General features: G+C 46.0%; 1 protein-coding gene across 3 annotated transcripts; it reads right to left on the reverse strand.

The window, feature by feature from the left end:
* Positions 1-1872: 1872 nt before the first annotated feature.
* Positions 1873-15429, reverse strand: SERPINA11 (serpin family A member 11). 3 transcript variants are annotated; one of them, XM_081227845.1, is made up of 6 exons: positions 15376-15429; positions 11497-12142; positions 9816-10089; positions 6437-6584; positions 4170-4291; positions 3911-4017 (listed from the first exon to the last, which is right to left on the reverse strand). In XM_081227845.1, the coding sequence occupies exons 2-6, from the start codon at positions 12137-12139 to the stop codon at positions 3990-3992; spliced, it is 1215 nt and encodes a 404-aa protein (XP_081083971.1). In that variant the 5' UTR covers positions 12140-12142; positions 15376-15429; the 3' UTR covers positions 3911-3989. The 3 variants fall into 3 exon arrangements, with proteins under 3 accessions (XP_081083969.1, XP_081083970.1, XP_081083971.1); XM_081227843.1 differs by lacking the exon at positions 4170-4291 and having other exon boundaries at positions 1873-4017; XM_081227844.1 differs by lacking the exons at positions 4170-4291; positions 15376-15429 and adding an exon at positions 12834-12840 and having other exon boundaries at positions 1873-4017.
* Between the last annotated feature and the right edge of the window lie 269 nt (positions 15430-15698).

Raw genomic sequence — 15698 nt, forward strand, 5'->3', positions numbered from 1 at the left:
ATTTTTGATATACATTGTTCGGCATCTAGTAAAAAATGACCAGGCATAACAAATAACAGAAAAAAAATAACTGAAAATGAAAAGTAGAGAATAAATACTCACAGGTATCTAGATATTGGAGTCATCAGACACAGACTTTAACCATGATTATTCTGTATAATAAAATAGATGAAAAGATAGAAAATTTCACAGAGAAGTGGAATCCATAAGAAGAATCAAAACTCTAGTACTAAAAAATTAAAATATCTGCAATTAAGAATAAAATAGAGGTATTTAACAGCAGATCAAACAGAGCAAAAGAGAGCAGAAGTGAGAGATGGGCAAGTAGAAAATATCCAGATTAAGGCCAGAGAGAAAAAAGAATAGAAAATGCAGAAAAGCACATAAGAGACATATGGGACATGACTGGAACATCTAATATATGCATAACTGTGGTCCCAGAAGAAGAAAAAAATTGGAATACAAGCAATTTTTAAAGAGACAGTTTCTGAGAAGTTTTCAAAACAGACATCAAATTGCATTTTCAAGAAGTTATATGAACCCCAAGCAGGATTAATACATGAAAAACTGTACCTAGGGACATCATTTTAAAGCAGTTGAAAGACCAAAAAAAAAGAGAGGAGAGAAAGAATGTAAAGAAGCCAGAGGGGGAAAAATTCATTACCTTCAAAGGATTATAAAAATTATAGATAACTTTTCAACTAAAAATGTGAAAGTCAAATATAATGGAGTGACATATTTCCAGCGCTGAAAGAAAACATCTGCCTACTTAAAGTTCCATACCCAGTAAAATTATCCTTCAAGAATGAAGGCAAAACAAAGGTGTTTTTATCTGAATCCGTCTGGTTCCTTGAACAGGAAAACAGAGGCACTGCAAGTAGTTTTTGTAATAAAGGGTTTTATTATAGGAACTGGGGATCCCATGAGTGTGGGTGGATTGGGGCTGGTATGAAGTTCTGGAAGGCTGCAGCTGGGGAAACAGAGAAAGTCACCAACTACTTTAGCTTGAACTACTGGAGTGGACAGGATGGCAAACAAACATTGAAAGCAAAACAAATTAAAACAAGCTAACAAGAACTTCTGACAAACAAAGCTGGAGGGCTTGGCTTAATATCAAGACTTGCAGAGCTGCGATAATTAAGATGGTGTAGTACTGACGCAAGAAAAGACAAATAGTTCAACAGAAGAGTAAATAGGAGTCTAGAAAACACCCTCTCATACTTGGACAACTTTAAAGCTCTCAGCTCTGTTCCTGGCTGGAATGAAGGGAGAACATTTATGTCCATTTTCATGGACTCTGTGATACTCATGGAAACTTGAGGTAGGGTGACAGTGGCTTTAATGCTATTTTCCCCACGGGGTCCTGTGTATACGTGTAGGTTGTACCTGGCCAGAGGCTTAGTTGAACATTCAAAGCCTATTTACCTGCTTTGACCCAGGGGCAAAATAAGTGTAGCTGGGACTCTACGGCATGGCAGAAATGATTCGAGACCCACCAAAGAGAACATCACAAGATCTTAAAAAATATACATTTTAGGTAGCTGTTGACTTACCTTGAAAATGTTCAGGTTCTTCATGAACTTAGGTTACCAGGAAGGAAGTGTTGGTGGCAGGGATAGATTGGGAGTTTGGGATTGACATGTATACACTGTCATACTTAAAATAGATAACCAACAAGGACCTACTGTATAGCACAGGGAACTCTGCTCAGTATTCTGTAATAACCAAAATGGGAAAAGAATTCAAAAAAGAATAGATACAGGTATACGTATAACTGAATCACTTTGCTGTACACCTGAAACGAACAGTACATTTTTAATCAATTATACTCAAATATAAAATGAAAATTAAAAAAAGAAAATGATCGGGTTCTTCTAGATGGTTAAAAGTTCAGTTTGAAGTATAAATACATATGGAATCTCCACTTGGGGAGAAATTTACTCAATTCACAGATGACTGAAAGTGACAGCTTAAGATGGGAAGAAAGAAAACAACCCAGTGAATGATCACTAACAATCAGGTTTCCAGAGAGAAAACCTGCAGGCTGTCATCCACGTGTGCCTCTGCAGTCTCAGCCCTGATCCCTGGGCCAGCGGCTCCCTCTGGGCGCCCCAGTGCCATCACAGTGAATGTCCCTGTCACAGCAAAAGTCCCTGCAGCAAGAGCAGTCTTGCCCTCCAGATGGAATCTTTCATGCCCGGGCAAAGTCCCTGAAGGCTCTCCATCTACACCTTTGGGTTCTGAGGATGTGCTACCTATGTGGTTTCACTGGGAGGGTTCACATCTGGCACCTGGACCAGTGGCCACTTGGGGGATTTGGACATTCCCTAGACCTGAGCTATGCTCCGTGAGAATAAAGGACAGCCTTGAGGGCTGGGGCAGCCAAAAGAATAGGGTGGAGATGAACAAATGTTCATTGAGCACCTACTGTTTACCAGGTGCTTAATGCTTCACATTCGTGACCTCATTTGATTTTCACAATTCTGTAACTTAGGTTTTATGTTTTCCATTCTTCAGAAGAGACTGAGGCACAGAGGGATCAAGCATCATGTCCAAGGTTGGCTGACCGGTGGGAGGTAAGAATTCACTAGTGTCCAGAAGTCTGCCTCAACGCTGGCATCCAAAGCCTCCAACCCTTGACCTCCAAATCTCTCTCCATCATGACCTTCCACTGTGACCCTACATGAACTTTCTGTTGCTGCAAACCTAGTTTTCTCTTCTTAGAACATACATTTTTCTTTCTTTTCCCCCGTGGCCTTTGCCCATAGTGTGTCTCTTCCACCCTCTCCGGGACTATCTTACCCTCTTTCCCTTTATTTAAGGCTTCCCTTGTTTTCAAGACCCAACTCGAGTCTTGCCTCCTTTGTGTGGGCGTGGGGGAGTTCTACCACTTGTGATTTTTGGTACAGCTTCTTCCTAGACATGTACCACACACAGCCACCCTCTAGGTCTCGACACTGACTTCATTGTGGGGATGTATTGTCACATGTATGGTACATACATGCAGCTAAGATGGCATTTCTGAGTTTCCCCACCACTTCCAGATTGATGCCTTTTTAAGACTGGGGGGCACACTTGTGGGAATGGGACTTCTGACCTCTAAACAATGCATCATTGCCTCTGAATACTGCCCCCGAATTCATCCCACTGACCAAGATTGTGCCTTAAGCCCACTGTCTCACCAGGCCATGTCAACCATTCCACTTTCTTTGATCTTGGGGTTGTCCTTGGGCATTTGACCTCCGTTTCTGGATTGGCCCATTATTGCATTGGCCTATCCTCACATCCCCTTCTTTTCATAGAACATGTCTTAGAGACCCTGCCCCGGCTTCAATCTCCTCTCAAGGTGAACTAACTCCTGACATCGAGGCAATGACGTTTCAGGACGACACTTTGCTGCATAGCCAAGATCGGCCACTATGAAGTGAGAGTGGTGCTTATTCCTCCTGATATCCTTTGTGCCTTTTCCTAGGACCCAAAAGACACTCAGGAAAGATCAGCAGTGGCGGCAGAAGTGGTGGACGTCTCTGAGGAGACCCTAATCGGAGGCTGTTCTCACCTCCAAATTTCTAACCACAGTTGACACTAGATTGGAGGAGATTGTAGAGTGAATGACTGACCGCTGTTCTGCGTGCTCACCCCCCCACCCCTTGTAAGCATCGCCCCTCACTGTTCACAAAACCCAAGGCCAACTTTATTAGCATCTTTGCACACTGATTAAAGGGTCCTCAGAGCAACCCTGAGATGCAGGCTGGCGCTGGCCTTCCTGTTTTTCAGGGAGGGGACAGGACACCCCCTGGCCTCCTACCACCGTCACCCCGCAACTGGGTTGACGACTTTTCCCAGGAAGAGTAGGGTCTGGGTGGTCACCTCCCAAAGCAGCACCAGGAAAGGTCGGTTGAAATGGGCGTGTGGGGCCGACGTTGTGTTCAGAGTCTGGGGCTGGGAGAGGAGGCTGGAGGCCACACCTGCCTCTGTTCCCCGCTCACTCACGTCCACCGCCGCCTTGTGTGACACCTAGAAGGAGAGAAGAGGGGCAGAGACAGCACTGGGGCAGGGCGTTTCCAGGGGCCGATGCCACCTCGTGCGGCACGAGGGAGATGGAGGCAGTCACCCCGTTCAGGTCCCGCCTTCCCAGGCAGCACTCCAACCTTTATTTCATTTCCCACCTGGTCCCGGTTTCTCCGTCTCCATCATTTCCTGGGGAGTCACCCTCACCGTGCTGTTTGTTCTTTGAAGGGGAGACAGATGGGCCTGAACAGGGCTGAGGGCTACCTGAGCATGCACCAGGCTGCAAAAACCCAACAGCGACTTTTAGGGGCATTTCCCAAGCACCTGGGTGCACGTGGCACAGACCCAAGTGTCATTTTCTGCTACGAGCTGCATTTGCCCTCTTTCAGCCTCAGTTTTCTCATCTTTAAAATAGCTTGCTCATCTAATTGGCTTTATTTATTTATTTTTTATTGTAGTAGAGTTGCTTTACAATATTGTCTTAGTTTATACCATACAGCAAAGTGAATCAGACATACGTATGCATATATCCCAATTAGATTAGGAGCTCCAAAACAAAAAGCACGCACATTTTAGAGATATGATGAAAGGTACTCCCATCTTAAAAAATATTTGCATTTTAGAATGTTGAAATTGGTGGATCAAGGTCCTGATTTGATAGGGCAAGTATGATTATAAATTAAAGAAACTTTTTTAAAAAGGTTCTGAAGAACCTGGGGGCAGGACAGGAATAAAGATGCAGACGTAGATAATGGACTTGAGGACACGGGGAGGGGGAAGGGTAAGCTGGGACTAAGTGAGAGAGTGGCATGGACGTATATACACTACCAAATGTAAAATCATAGTTAGTGGGAAGCAGCCGCATAGCACAGGGAGATCGGCTCAGTGCTTTGTGACCACCTAGAGGGATGGGATAGGGAGGTGGGAAGGAGGGAGATGCAAGAGGGAGGAGATACGGGGACATGTGTATATGTATAGCTGATTCACTTTGTTACACAGCAGAAACTAACACACCATTGTAAAGCAGTTATACTCCAATAAAGATGTTAAAAAATAAAATTTTTTAAAAAAGAAACTTTTAAAAAAAAACATGAAAAATGGATTGCTCAGCCTGAGTCAACGGTTTTCAAAATAAGCTCAGTGAAACCAGGTTGTCTGATGTGCCGAGCCCTCCACTGGGCTCCATGAAAACAATTCTGTTTTTTTAAAACCTCATTTTCACACAACTCCTTAGGAAGGATTCTGAGGCTTTAACTAAAAAAAGTTGAAACACATTGGTGTTGACAGTCTCTTTCATTTCCGAAAAGTCTATGAAGAGATAAATCTAACATCTGAGGTCACTGTGGAAGAAATTCTGTAAAAAACTAAACTATTTCTTTTCCTTTTTGTTTACCTTCTCCACAGAGGGTGCACATGCGCAATCACACACACACACACACACACACACACACACAAGACCACATCCCTGTTCCTTGGTTTCACATTCCAAATCTCAGCTGGTCTTTCCCAAATAAAAGAGAGTAAACTTTCCTTATGAAATTTCTAATAAAGACCCAACTGATAATGACTCTATCTTAGGAAGATGATGGAAGAACAGAGAAGGGTCTTTTTTTGCCTTCCCCCCTGTGGAAAATTGCATTATTATTCTCAAGTATGAACTCTCCCTTCCTGTAGGATGTCATCAGCCCTCGCCCATGCCTTGTGGCTTACAGGAGGTCACGAGCCCACCCCATTGACGATGGTCTTGACTGTGGGACTTGCTTTAGCCAATGACTTGTGAGTGGCCTTGACAGAGACCACACGTGAGGAGAAGTGTTAAGAGATACAGCACATTATCTCTGCTTTTTTCCCACTGCTATAAGAATGGTATGTCCCAAATAGGAGCTTCTCCTTTGACCTACATTCTAGAAGAAAGAAAACATGAGAAGTAGATCTGTAGCCAGATGGTAGTGACACACCTCTGACATGTCATATGGCCAGGTAATAAATCTCTGTGATGATAAGGCACTGAGATTTGGGGATCATTTGTTATTGCAGCAAAACTGATGGATATACTTCCGGTTCATGTCCACTACTCTCTATAGCTATAACAAAGGCAGATAGAATCTCACCACCTGCCCTCGGAGGAAGTTTAAGGGATTAAAAACAAGGCTAGTCCCACACCTGGGGAAACTCTGGCTCTGTGGATGACCCTGAATGTGTGTCTACTCTATTCAAGACTCTGTCCCTGCTTTGAAGAATATAAAGGTCTAGAAGAAGTGGGTGGGGATGGAAAGGGAGATGCTTATGAAAAGAAGCCTTAAAGATTGTGATATTAAAAAGCCAGAATAGAAAAAAGGGGGAAGTTGACTTTCAAATGCACCTCATGTCAGAGGAGAAAAGACACCCCGCCTCTGCCAACACACATCCACACTCACCACCTTACCCTGGAGATAGTTCTGTTGAGCTGCCCAGTGATTCCTGAGAAGTCAGCTTCTAAGTTGAATAAGCTGGTGAGACCAATATGGGGGAGTATCTCTTCCAGGTTATATGTTCCAGAAATGGAAAACCTTGGCAAATGCAAATCCATCAGGCTGGGGAGAGAATCAGATGGAGAAGCGCTGCTGTCTTGTTATCTGTGCTGCTTTTGCCCTGTCTGGGGGCAGCCCGAGCTTTGGGAAGGAGATGTGCTTCTCAGAGTGTGGGAACCAGTCTTCTCATGACACTACCTGCTGTGCCAGGACATTCCACAACCCAGAGCTTCCTTCTCTTCAGACGTCACAGAGAGTCTGTGTGTGGATCTGAGAAGACTCCTGGCATAGCCATAGGTCTTCGTCTTTGTCACATTTCTGGAGGGCTTTCTAGGTGCCAGACATTGGATTACAAGGCTTCACTGATTGAAGCCATGTAATAACCATGGAAGTTAAGTACTGTTAATATTATCCCACCTCCATATCCGATTCATCAGCAAGCTCTGTTGGCTCAGATTCTGAACTATATCCTAAAACCATCTACTGGCAACCCCCTAATAGAAGGTGCACCATCTCTCACCTGTCTGAGCTTCACGGCCTGTTGAAGATCTGATGAGAGATCATGCATGTACAGTGTGGGCACAAATCAATGGAATAACTCTCCCTCCTGTTATTGTCATGCCTTTGCCATCAGATTGCCATATTCCTTGTGTTACATTCACAAGTTTCTTGTGACCCATAGAAAAGCTGTCCCTTTCTTCCTGGGATTATTCTCCTCTGGAATTATTGTCTGACTGTTGCCATGACACCTGCAAGCTTGCTTAGTTAATACCCAGCTTGGAAACTTCTGCCTCGAATGAATTCAGATTAGAGATGCTAATTCAGGTTAGAGCATCTTTACCGGTTTAACTCCTGGGCCAATATGAGGGTCCAGATGTCTAACTGAAGTGGGAGGTAGTTGGAAGTCAGGGGTTGAATGGTGAAAAAAAGGAAAAAAATGTGGACAACAGAAAACAGGGCTTACTTGACATAATTTTTTCACAGGTAGAACTTGGAGAGTAGGCCCTACCAGGGAGGGGGCTTTGAGTACAGTCTAGCTGAGGGGTGTCTGTTAGAGAACCCAACGTACAGTAGGTGTTCAATCAGTGTAAATGAAGAAATGGAGTTACCAGGAAGCATGATTCCTCTGAAAAAACTAACCTTTCTCACAGCTGAATGGAGAGAAACCTGGCAGCCTGAATTTTCCAAGTCTGAAAGCACATTCAAATGCTGCCATGAGGGCTTCCCTGGTGGCGCAGCGGTTGAGAGTCCGCCTGCCGATGCAGGGGACACGGGTTCCTGCCCCGGTCCGGGAGGATCCCACATGTCATGGAGCAGTTGGGGCCGTGTGCCATGACCGCTGGGCCTGCGCATCCGGAGCCTGTGCTCCGCAACGGGAGGGGCCACAACAGTGAGAGGCCCGCGTACCGCAAAAAAAAAAAAAAAAAAGAACATATGCTGCCATGATATTGTAACTCTCGGGCACAGGAAATGGTATCAGGGAGCATCTGAGGTTTAGAAAAATAACTTGGATTGGTTTTGATTTTTTTTTTGCGGTACGCGGGCCTCTCACTGCTGTGGCCTCTCCCGTTGCGGAGCACAGGCTCTGGACGCACAGGCTCAGCGGCCATGGCTCACGGGACCAGCCGCTCCGTGGCATGTGGGATCTTCCCGGACCGGGGCACGAACCCGTGTCCCCTACATCGGCAGGCGGACTCTCAACCGCTGCGCCACCAGGGAAACCCTGGTTTTGATTTTTGAAGGTCTAAGTGGGAGGTCAAAAGAGACCCTTCCTAAGGGGAAACCTACTGGTCTAGAAGATCCTATAGTATTTCCTCCTGTGATGGGGGAAGGGGCAGGTTCACTCCAAGGGAGCTTAGGAATATGGGGCTGGAATCAGAAACTGACCAGAGCTATGTAGATTCACAGACAACAGGAATAATACTTTAAATCCTGGCTTCTGTTCTTCACCTGTGTCTCTTTTATTTGGTACTTGAATCTCTACCCCAAAACAAAACACCCTTTCTCTATCCTTGATACCCCAATGTCACTGGGGTGCTGAGAGAAGGCTCCCGTGGACATGCAGGTGACTGATACCTACCAGTTGGTGATGGGGGATTAAAGATGGCCATCAAGATGTTTAGTCTATACGCTCCCCGTCCCTTGAATCTGGTGGGTTCTGTGAAAGATCTGATCAATAGAATATGGCAGAAATGACACTGGCAAATTTCTGAGCCCAGGCCTTAAGAGAGTGGGAGCCTTTACTTCCTGCCTTTTAGAACGCTCCTTCTTGGGACGCTGAGCTGTCATATAACAATATCAACTGTGCTGAGCTGCTGTGCAGAGAAGCCCAAGCTAGCCTCATGGACATGCTGCATGGAGAGAGAGGTGCCTGCTCGGCCCTTAGCTCTCAGCCAGCTGGCCAGCCCAGCCTCCAGACATCTGAGTGGAGGAGTCTTCAATGTTCCACCCCTGGCCACCATCTGACTCCATCCTTGAGAGCCCCAAGTGAGAACCACCCAGCTGAGCCCAGTCCACCACAGAATTGAGAGAGATACCAGATGGGTTTTTTTCAAGCCATTCCATTTTGGGATGGTTTGTTATCCAGCAAGAGGTAATTAGAACTTGAGGCCAGATTTTATCCCAGAGTGCCCCATAAAGGAAGATACATTTCAAGAGTGGGTAGCTGGAGTATGGGGTCTAGGGAAACCAGAAAAGGCTAAAACCACTGTGAGAAAAACCACAAACCAAAAAGCAAGTGAGGTGGAAGGGGGTAGGTAGAGATTCCCCCAAACTGGCAATTGGCATTTTGATTTTTACAATGTCTTTCTTGGTATTTAATTTTTTTAAGAAATGTTTTAATTAAAACAGAGGCACTCTTGAGAAATACCCACTGTTCTGTGGGGGTCATAATTATTCTTAATAATTGTCCTTGATCTGATTTGTTGCCTACACTTAACTACCTTCTGGTAGTAAATTATTATTTGGAGAAAAAGAGAAGAGCAAAGGCAGAAAGATGTCTGGGAGGGGATAAGAATGATTAATGCCTGGTGAGCACTTCTCCTGCACCAGGTACCAATTTCATATTCTATACATATTAACTCGATTAATCCTCCAACCAACCAGTGTGGTGGTTATTATGGCCCCATTTTACATGTGAGGAAATTCAAGGCCCGAAGAGCAAGAATTGCCCAAGACCACACAGTTGGTTAGCTGGTAGGGCAGTGAGCCAAGCCAGGGCTTAGGGTCTTGCAACTGGAGTTGATCAAGCCCTGCTCGAGTTCTTGAACAAAGTCCTTGCACTCTGGCACTTACCTGGGGAGGAGCAGTTGATCCCATTTCCTCAGGGTCTCTGGCTGCAGGGCATCCTCCACCTGAGCCATCTTTCCCGGGTCAGGGAGGATCAGCAGGGCCAGGGCGTTTCCACTGTATTCCATCTGGAGGACGGTGCAGGCCATCTCCTGGTCGTAGAGGAACCTGTGCATTTCCTTTTGGTGCATCATGGGGATGCGGAGAGAGGTCCTCTCATCCACAAAGAAGCTCTCTTGCTTTGGAGTCTGGTAGCAATTCAAAGGATGCTTCCACTTGGCTTAGGACACAAACCCCACAAAACCATGAGAACAGACTCTAAGACAGCAAGTTAGGCAGACATGCACTAAGCCACACTGGTTAGAGATGCAGAATCTGTCACAGTCTTGTCCCCGTGTGTAGTATCTCGTCTCTTTCTACTTATAATCTCCACTGACAACCACCTCCTGACTTGACCTCCTGAAAGCACCGATCTTGGTGACAGGGAGAGGAGGTTGGCTCATCCTGTCCCTCATGCCCACTTCCAAGTGACCAAGTACTGCTGATTCTGCCTCCAAAGCCACACCTTGATTTGAGGCCACCGTCTTACTTTGAACCATCTCACTAAGCTAACTTGTCTCTGTTCTTCCACCCTTATTCTCCTCCAACCATTTCCCAAATTGTAGCCAGACTGAACTTTCTACAACAGGTATGTCACTGCACTGCTTCGAACTTTTTGGTGATTTGGGGATCCCAAGATAAAGTCTAGGGTTCTCAACACAGCCCCTGATTACTTTTTTTATTACAACTCTCAGCACTCCCATCTAGGCATTCCACTATTGTGTTCTATGCTCCAGTCCAACTAAATTTGTTTGTTTCTTGAAAGTCAATGGCAGCTCTTTTCCTTGGCCCTTTCCTTACCTTTGGAGAATCAAAGATGATTCAGACTCAGACCGTAATGGTTGAACCCATGGTTGTGAGGGATACACACCAACCCTAGGATAGCGGTTGCCTCTGGGGAGGGATCGAAGGAGGAAAATGGGACCAAGGGATGATTAAAAAGGAATTGAACTGTATCTGCAATATTACATTAAAAAAAATAAAATAAAAATCTGAAGTAAATAGTAAAAATGTTAATACTTGCTAATTCTTGGTGGGGGGGAGTGCATGGTGGATTCTATGTCATTCTCTGCATATTTCTGTAGGTTTGAAATAGGCAATAATATAAAAAATAAAATATTTCTCTGAAAAATGAAGTATTAATAGAAAAGTGAGATTGAGTGTCAGTGGTATTAAAAGTCAGGATAAAAGTAGAATAGGAAAAACATGGCAAGAGAAATCAAATATTGATAAATTAAGAAGTAGCCCTTGGGCTTCCCTGGTGTCGCAGTGGTTAAGAGTCTGCCTGACGATGCAGGGGACACGGGTTCGTGCCCCGGTCCGGGAAGATCCCACATGCCGCGGAGCGGCTGGGCCCATGAGCCATGGCCGCTGAGCCTGCGCGTCCGGAACCTGTGCTCCGCAACGGGAGAGGCCACAACAGTGAGAGGCCCGCGTATGGAAAAAAAAAAAAAAAAAAAAGAAGTAGCCCTATAAGAACATTATTTAAATATGCAGAGGTAACTTTCAGAAGAAACAGCTACAGGCTTCTAGAGAGGTGCCTTTTAGGGGCAGGGCTGGGGATGGAGGAGCCGGAGGCAGCCCTCACCTTTGAAGAACATGTAATTCAAGAGAACCATGAGCGTGTCTTGGGTGAACTCCTCCAGGCAGTCCACGACCTGCCCATACGTTTGCTTCCTCACGAAGTCATTTATCTGCCTCCTAGTTGTATTAGAGTCCGTGAAATTGACAGAAAAAGCGAAAGCCCGGTACAGCTCCCTGATGTTGTCCAAAAAGTGCTGCTGAGGCTTCAGCTGCTTGTCCAGGAACAGGGAGTTGCCTACTTTCAGTTCAAGTTTGGGGCTGGGCAGGTCAAGGGTGTGGATGAGGCTCTGGAAGCCCCGGTGGATGTCAGCTTCTGGGGTCTCCGTGAGGTTGAAGCCGAGGCCTTCCAGAATCTGAGCTGGAGTGTCACCTTGAGCCCCCAGAGAGAGCAGGGCCAGGGTGCTGGAGATGCTCACCGGGGAGAAGAAGATGTTTCCTGAGGTTTCTGCTGCCAGCTGCTTATATAGACGCAAAGCGAAGTTGGTAATGGTGGGTGTGATTTTGCGGTAGGCGGGGAGGGCTTCCGAGAGCTGGCCACGGGGAGCTTCAGGCACCCCCAGGCTCTTATCTCCGCGGGCAGGAAAGGGCTGCGAGTAGACAGAGGCCAGGATCCCCGCTCCCAGCAGCCACTGCCACGCTGGCCCCATCCTCTAAAAACAAGAAGGTGAACACGTCATTCTCCTTCATAAATAGCTTCACAGTGTTTCATGTTTACACCGCAAAACTCCCATCCAAACTGGATCCCACAGAGGTGTCAGGCGGGGTATTGTAGAGCAGGGGTCCCCAACCCCTGGGCCGCACAGCAAGAGGGGAGCAGCGGGCAAGCAAGCAAAGCTTCATCTGCCGCTCCCCATTGCCTGCATTACCGCCTGCACCATCGCAACGCAGCTCCGTCCATGGAAAAATGGTCTTCCACGAAACCGGTACCTGGTGCCAAAAAGTTTGGGGACCGCTGCTATGGAGGGCGGGGCGGGGATGAGCCAGCGGGCTCCAGACGCTTTCCCCCAGGCTAGAGTCAGAGCAGCGGCCTCTTGTCTGCTTTACACATTGATTTGACTATAAGATTTTGCTGAGAAAAGGACTCTAGGCTATTAAAAAAAGAACTTCCGTGGTCTTTTCTGCCTGCCTTCCTCCCTGCATCTATCTTTCCTCCCTCTCTTCCTTCCTTCCTTCTTTTTCTTTTATCTTTCTCCTTTCCGGGCATTTTTTCAATCACTCATTAACTTTCAAAGACTGGGGCAACCCTCAGTACTATGGAACAAATGGTCAGGACACTGTGACACGAGTGATGTTGGGCTTCCCCTGCACCTAGGTGTTGCCAGGAACTAGAATCTTGCTCACTGGAGGGGAGAGGATGACGTGTGGAACTCCTGGGCCAGGCTGTCCCAGAAGAGGAGTGCCCTCTACTTTTCTGGTCTTCATTCGCTGGAGTGTGGATGCGACGACCAGCCTTGGGAACCTTGCGGGTGGGCACAGCTCATGAGGATGAGGGGTGGCAAAGCCGCAGGATGGATGGAGCCTGAGGGTGGGGAAGAGACAAGGAAGATCTACTCTGTCCCCATCAAACCTGCTATTTCGAGTACCTCTTGTCACACGCAAGGGCTGAAACCTGTAACTTAGTTGATGGAGAGTTTAAGGAAAGATATCTGTTAACTTGTATCCCCCACCCCACAAATTCATATGTTGAAGTCCCTATCCCCAGCATGTCAGAATGTGACCTTGTTTGGAAATAGTGTCATTGAGATGTAACTAGTTAATATGAGGTTGATATGGGCCCTAATCTAATACGACTGGTGTTTTTGTAAAAAGGGGAAATTGGACACAGAGATACACACAGGGAGAAGGAGATGTAAAGATGAAGGCAGAAATCAATCAGGGTGATGCTCTACAAGCCACGGAACACCCGAGATTGCCAGCAAACCCCCAGAAGCAAAGAGAGAGGCCTGGAACAGACTGTCCCTCGGAGCCTCCGAAGGAACCAGCCCTGTCAAACACCTTGATCTTGGACTTCTAGTCCTCAGAACTGTAAGAATCGGTTCCTGTTGTTTAAGCTGGGTGGAAGTTTGTGGAAGTTTGTTATGGCAGCCCTAGGAAACAAATGCAGTAACTCCTGTGCTTTAAGTTATAAAATGTGCCAGAAGAGCCTTCGTGTCACCTGAGGGGGTCAAAGTGCTTCAGGGTTGGGAGCGAAGCTCCAGCTTGAGGTGAAGCTGCAGTGTAGACAATGTGCTTGTCACACACACATCCCCACGTGCACACACTCGGACCCCCCCATCCCCCGCCTTGCTGTCCTCCGTAAGGTGTCTCGTCCCCTCGCTCCCTTCAAAACTGACCCTGCTGTTGTCCCATTGCCACAGTGGCTGTCCACAGTTAATCACCCCATCCTTGTTGCTCATCTGTCCTGATAAATTTTGTGTCTTAATTAGCACCTTTAATACCTTTTGCCCAAGCCAATGATCTCTGGGTCGCTTACATATTTTTGTAGATGATTTACAGCGCCTGGTGCTCTAAATACCCAACCAAACCCCCAAGGCCAGTTGTCAGGAGGGACGAATCTAGCCGCATTATCGATTACATTGAAACACATTTGCTGGTCAAAGTACTGCAGGCAGTTTCCCAATGCCACGTCCTACCCCCTCCAGCACAGCTTGCTGTAGGCCCGCTTAATTTCTCTTCATATTGGGAAGCAGAACAATTTAAAATTGGTCTGCTCCTGGGGAAAATTAGAAGTACAGCTGTAATAAAACTATTTCCAGTTTATTCTTTTTACCCCAATGAACTCACCACCATTTTCTACTTACTGAACCCCCAGGATACCCAAACTTGCAGAGGACCTACTTCCCAGAGGACTGAATTGTAAGTCAGGGGATCCGGGTTTGAATCAAGGCTCTGCAGTTAAATCCCTGGGTGATATATGTAAAGGAAGCTCTCTGAACTGCAGTGTGTTACTTGCAAAATGCAAATGACAATGCCTACCTCCTGGGGGTGGGGTTGCTTGTGGATTATAAGACATAATATCATGTATATAGCACGTGGCACATAGGAAGTATGCAGTGTTAATTTTCACTCCTTTCTACTGAGGCTGGATATAGTTACACCCAATTTATTCCTTTATTCCTTTTCCAGAAAGATCCCAGAGGAAAATTAAGAACTCCATGAATTTATTATAATAACCCTATTTGTTATTTCTTTTATGGTAGGGATATTAGCTATATTGTATCATTGGTTCCCAGCCAGATTTGTTCTCAAATGCAGGGGGAGGGGTGTGTGTGAAGCGGGGATAGTATTTGGATCATCTCAAAGTCTGGAGAAGGAGGTGCTATTATTGGAGTTTAATGGGAGAGAGAAAACTCTCGAAATGCTAGAATAGTCACAGCCAAAGAAGAAGGGTCCGTCCCAAATGCCAGCAGTGCCCCAGTGGAGAAAAACTTGCTTAATTTCTTTAAATTGAATCCTTATGAGAACCTTAAGACCTTGGTAATATTATCCCTGGAGAGAAACACCTATTAAGGAGAGAAACACCTATTAAGTGGCAGGGGCATGATTCAAATTCCAGACCAGGCCCCTGAATCATCATTCTTTCATATAACAGAGTTTCCAATAAAGTTGCTGCAACAACTTTATCATTTTGTTTTGGGTTTTATTGTTCCGTTTTCTTGTCTAACTTCGAGGAATACTGGGAGCTTCTCAAAAAATTTAAAGGCCAAGTTATCCATAAAATGTTATTTAAAACCTGAAGTTCCTACTTCAAGCCTTAGAAGGAGTACATCATCACGTTTTCCCTTTAGGGGACTCAGTTCTCCCATTTATTCTGCCAAAGTGAGAGAGAGAGACAGAGAGCTGCCACCCCGGCCTTCATTTCAGACACAAGCGTGGTACTCACAGTAAGGTCCCTGGGCTGGGAGCCCTGGGTCTTCAGCACTGCATCACCTCCTACCCACAGGAAAATAGTGTTTGAAGATCATGGCAGCCTAGTCAATATTTGTCAGGTCAATTCCTGGAACTGGTATGAAAACAGGAAGTGACCTTTTCTTCAAAGTTTCTGCCCTGCCGGCCTGTCCTACAAAGTGAATTGTGATTCTGGACCCAGCTTGGTTTGAGGATATTCTCATGTTGGAGATGGCAGCAGGTTGTCGCGATGCGGTGGCTGTTGATCCATTACCTGGGTTTGGTGTGTTCCAGGCAGTTTTCTTTATGAATCACTCT

This window comes from Mesoplodon bidens (assembly GCF_964165515.1).
Source record: "Mesoplodon bidens genome assembly, chromosome: 3".
Taxonomy (NCBI): domain Eukaryota; kingdom Metazoa; phylum Chordata; class Mammalia; order Artiodactyla; family Ziphiidae; genus Mesoplodon; species Mesoplodon bidens.

Coding starts and splice junctions, on each gene's coding strand:
- SERPINA11 (XM_081227843.1), bottom strand. CDS start 12,139: ATGGGGCCAGCGTGGCAGTGGCTGCTGGGAGCGGGGATCCTGGCCTCT. Junction 6,585..9,815: donor GATCAACTGCTCCTCCCCAG/GTAAGTGCCAGA, acceptor TTCTCTCCCCAG/CCTGATGGATTTGCATTTGC. Junction 4,018..6,436: donor TCAACAGAACTATCTCCAGG/GTAAGGTGGTGA, acceptor CTCTCCTTCTAG/GTGTCACACAAGGCGGCGGT.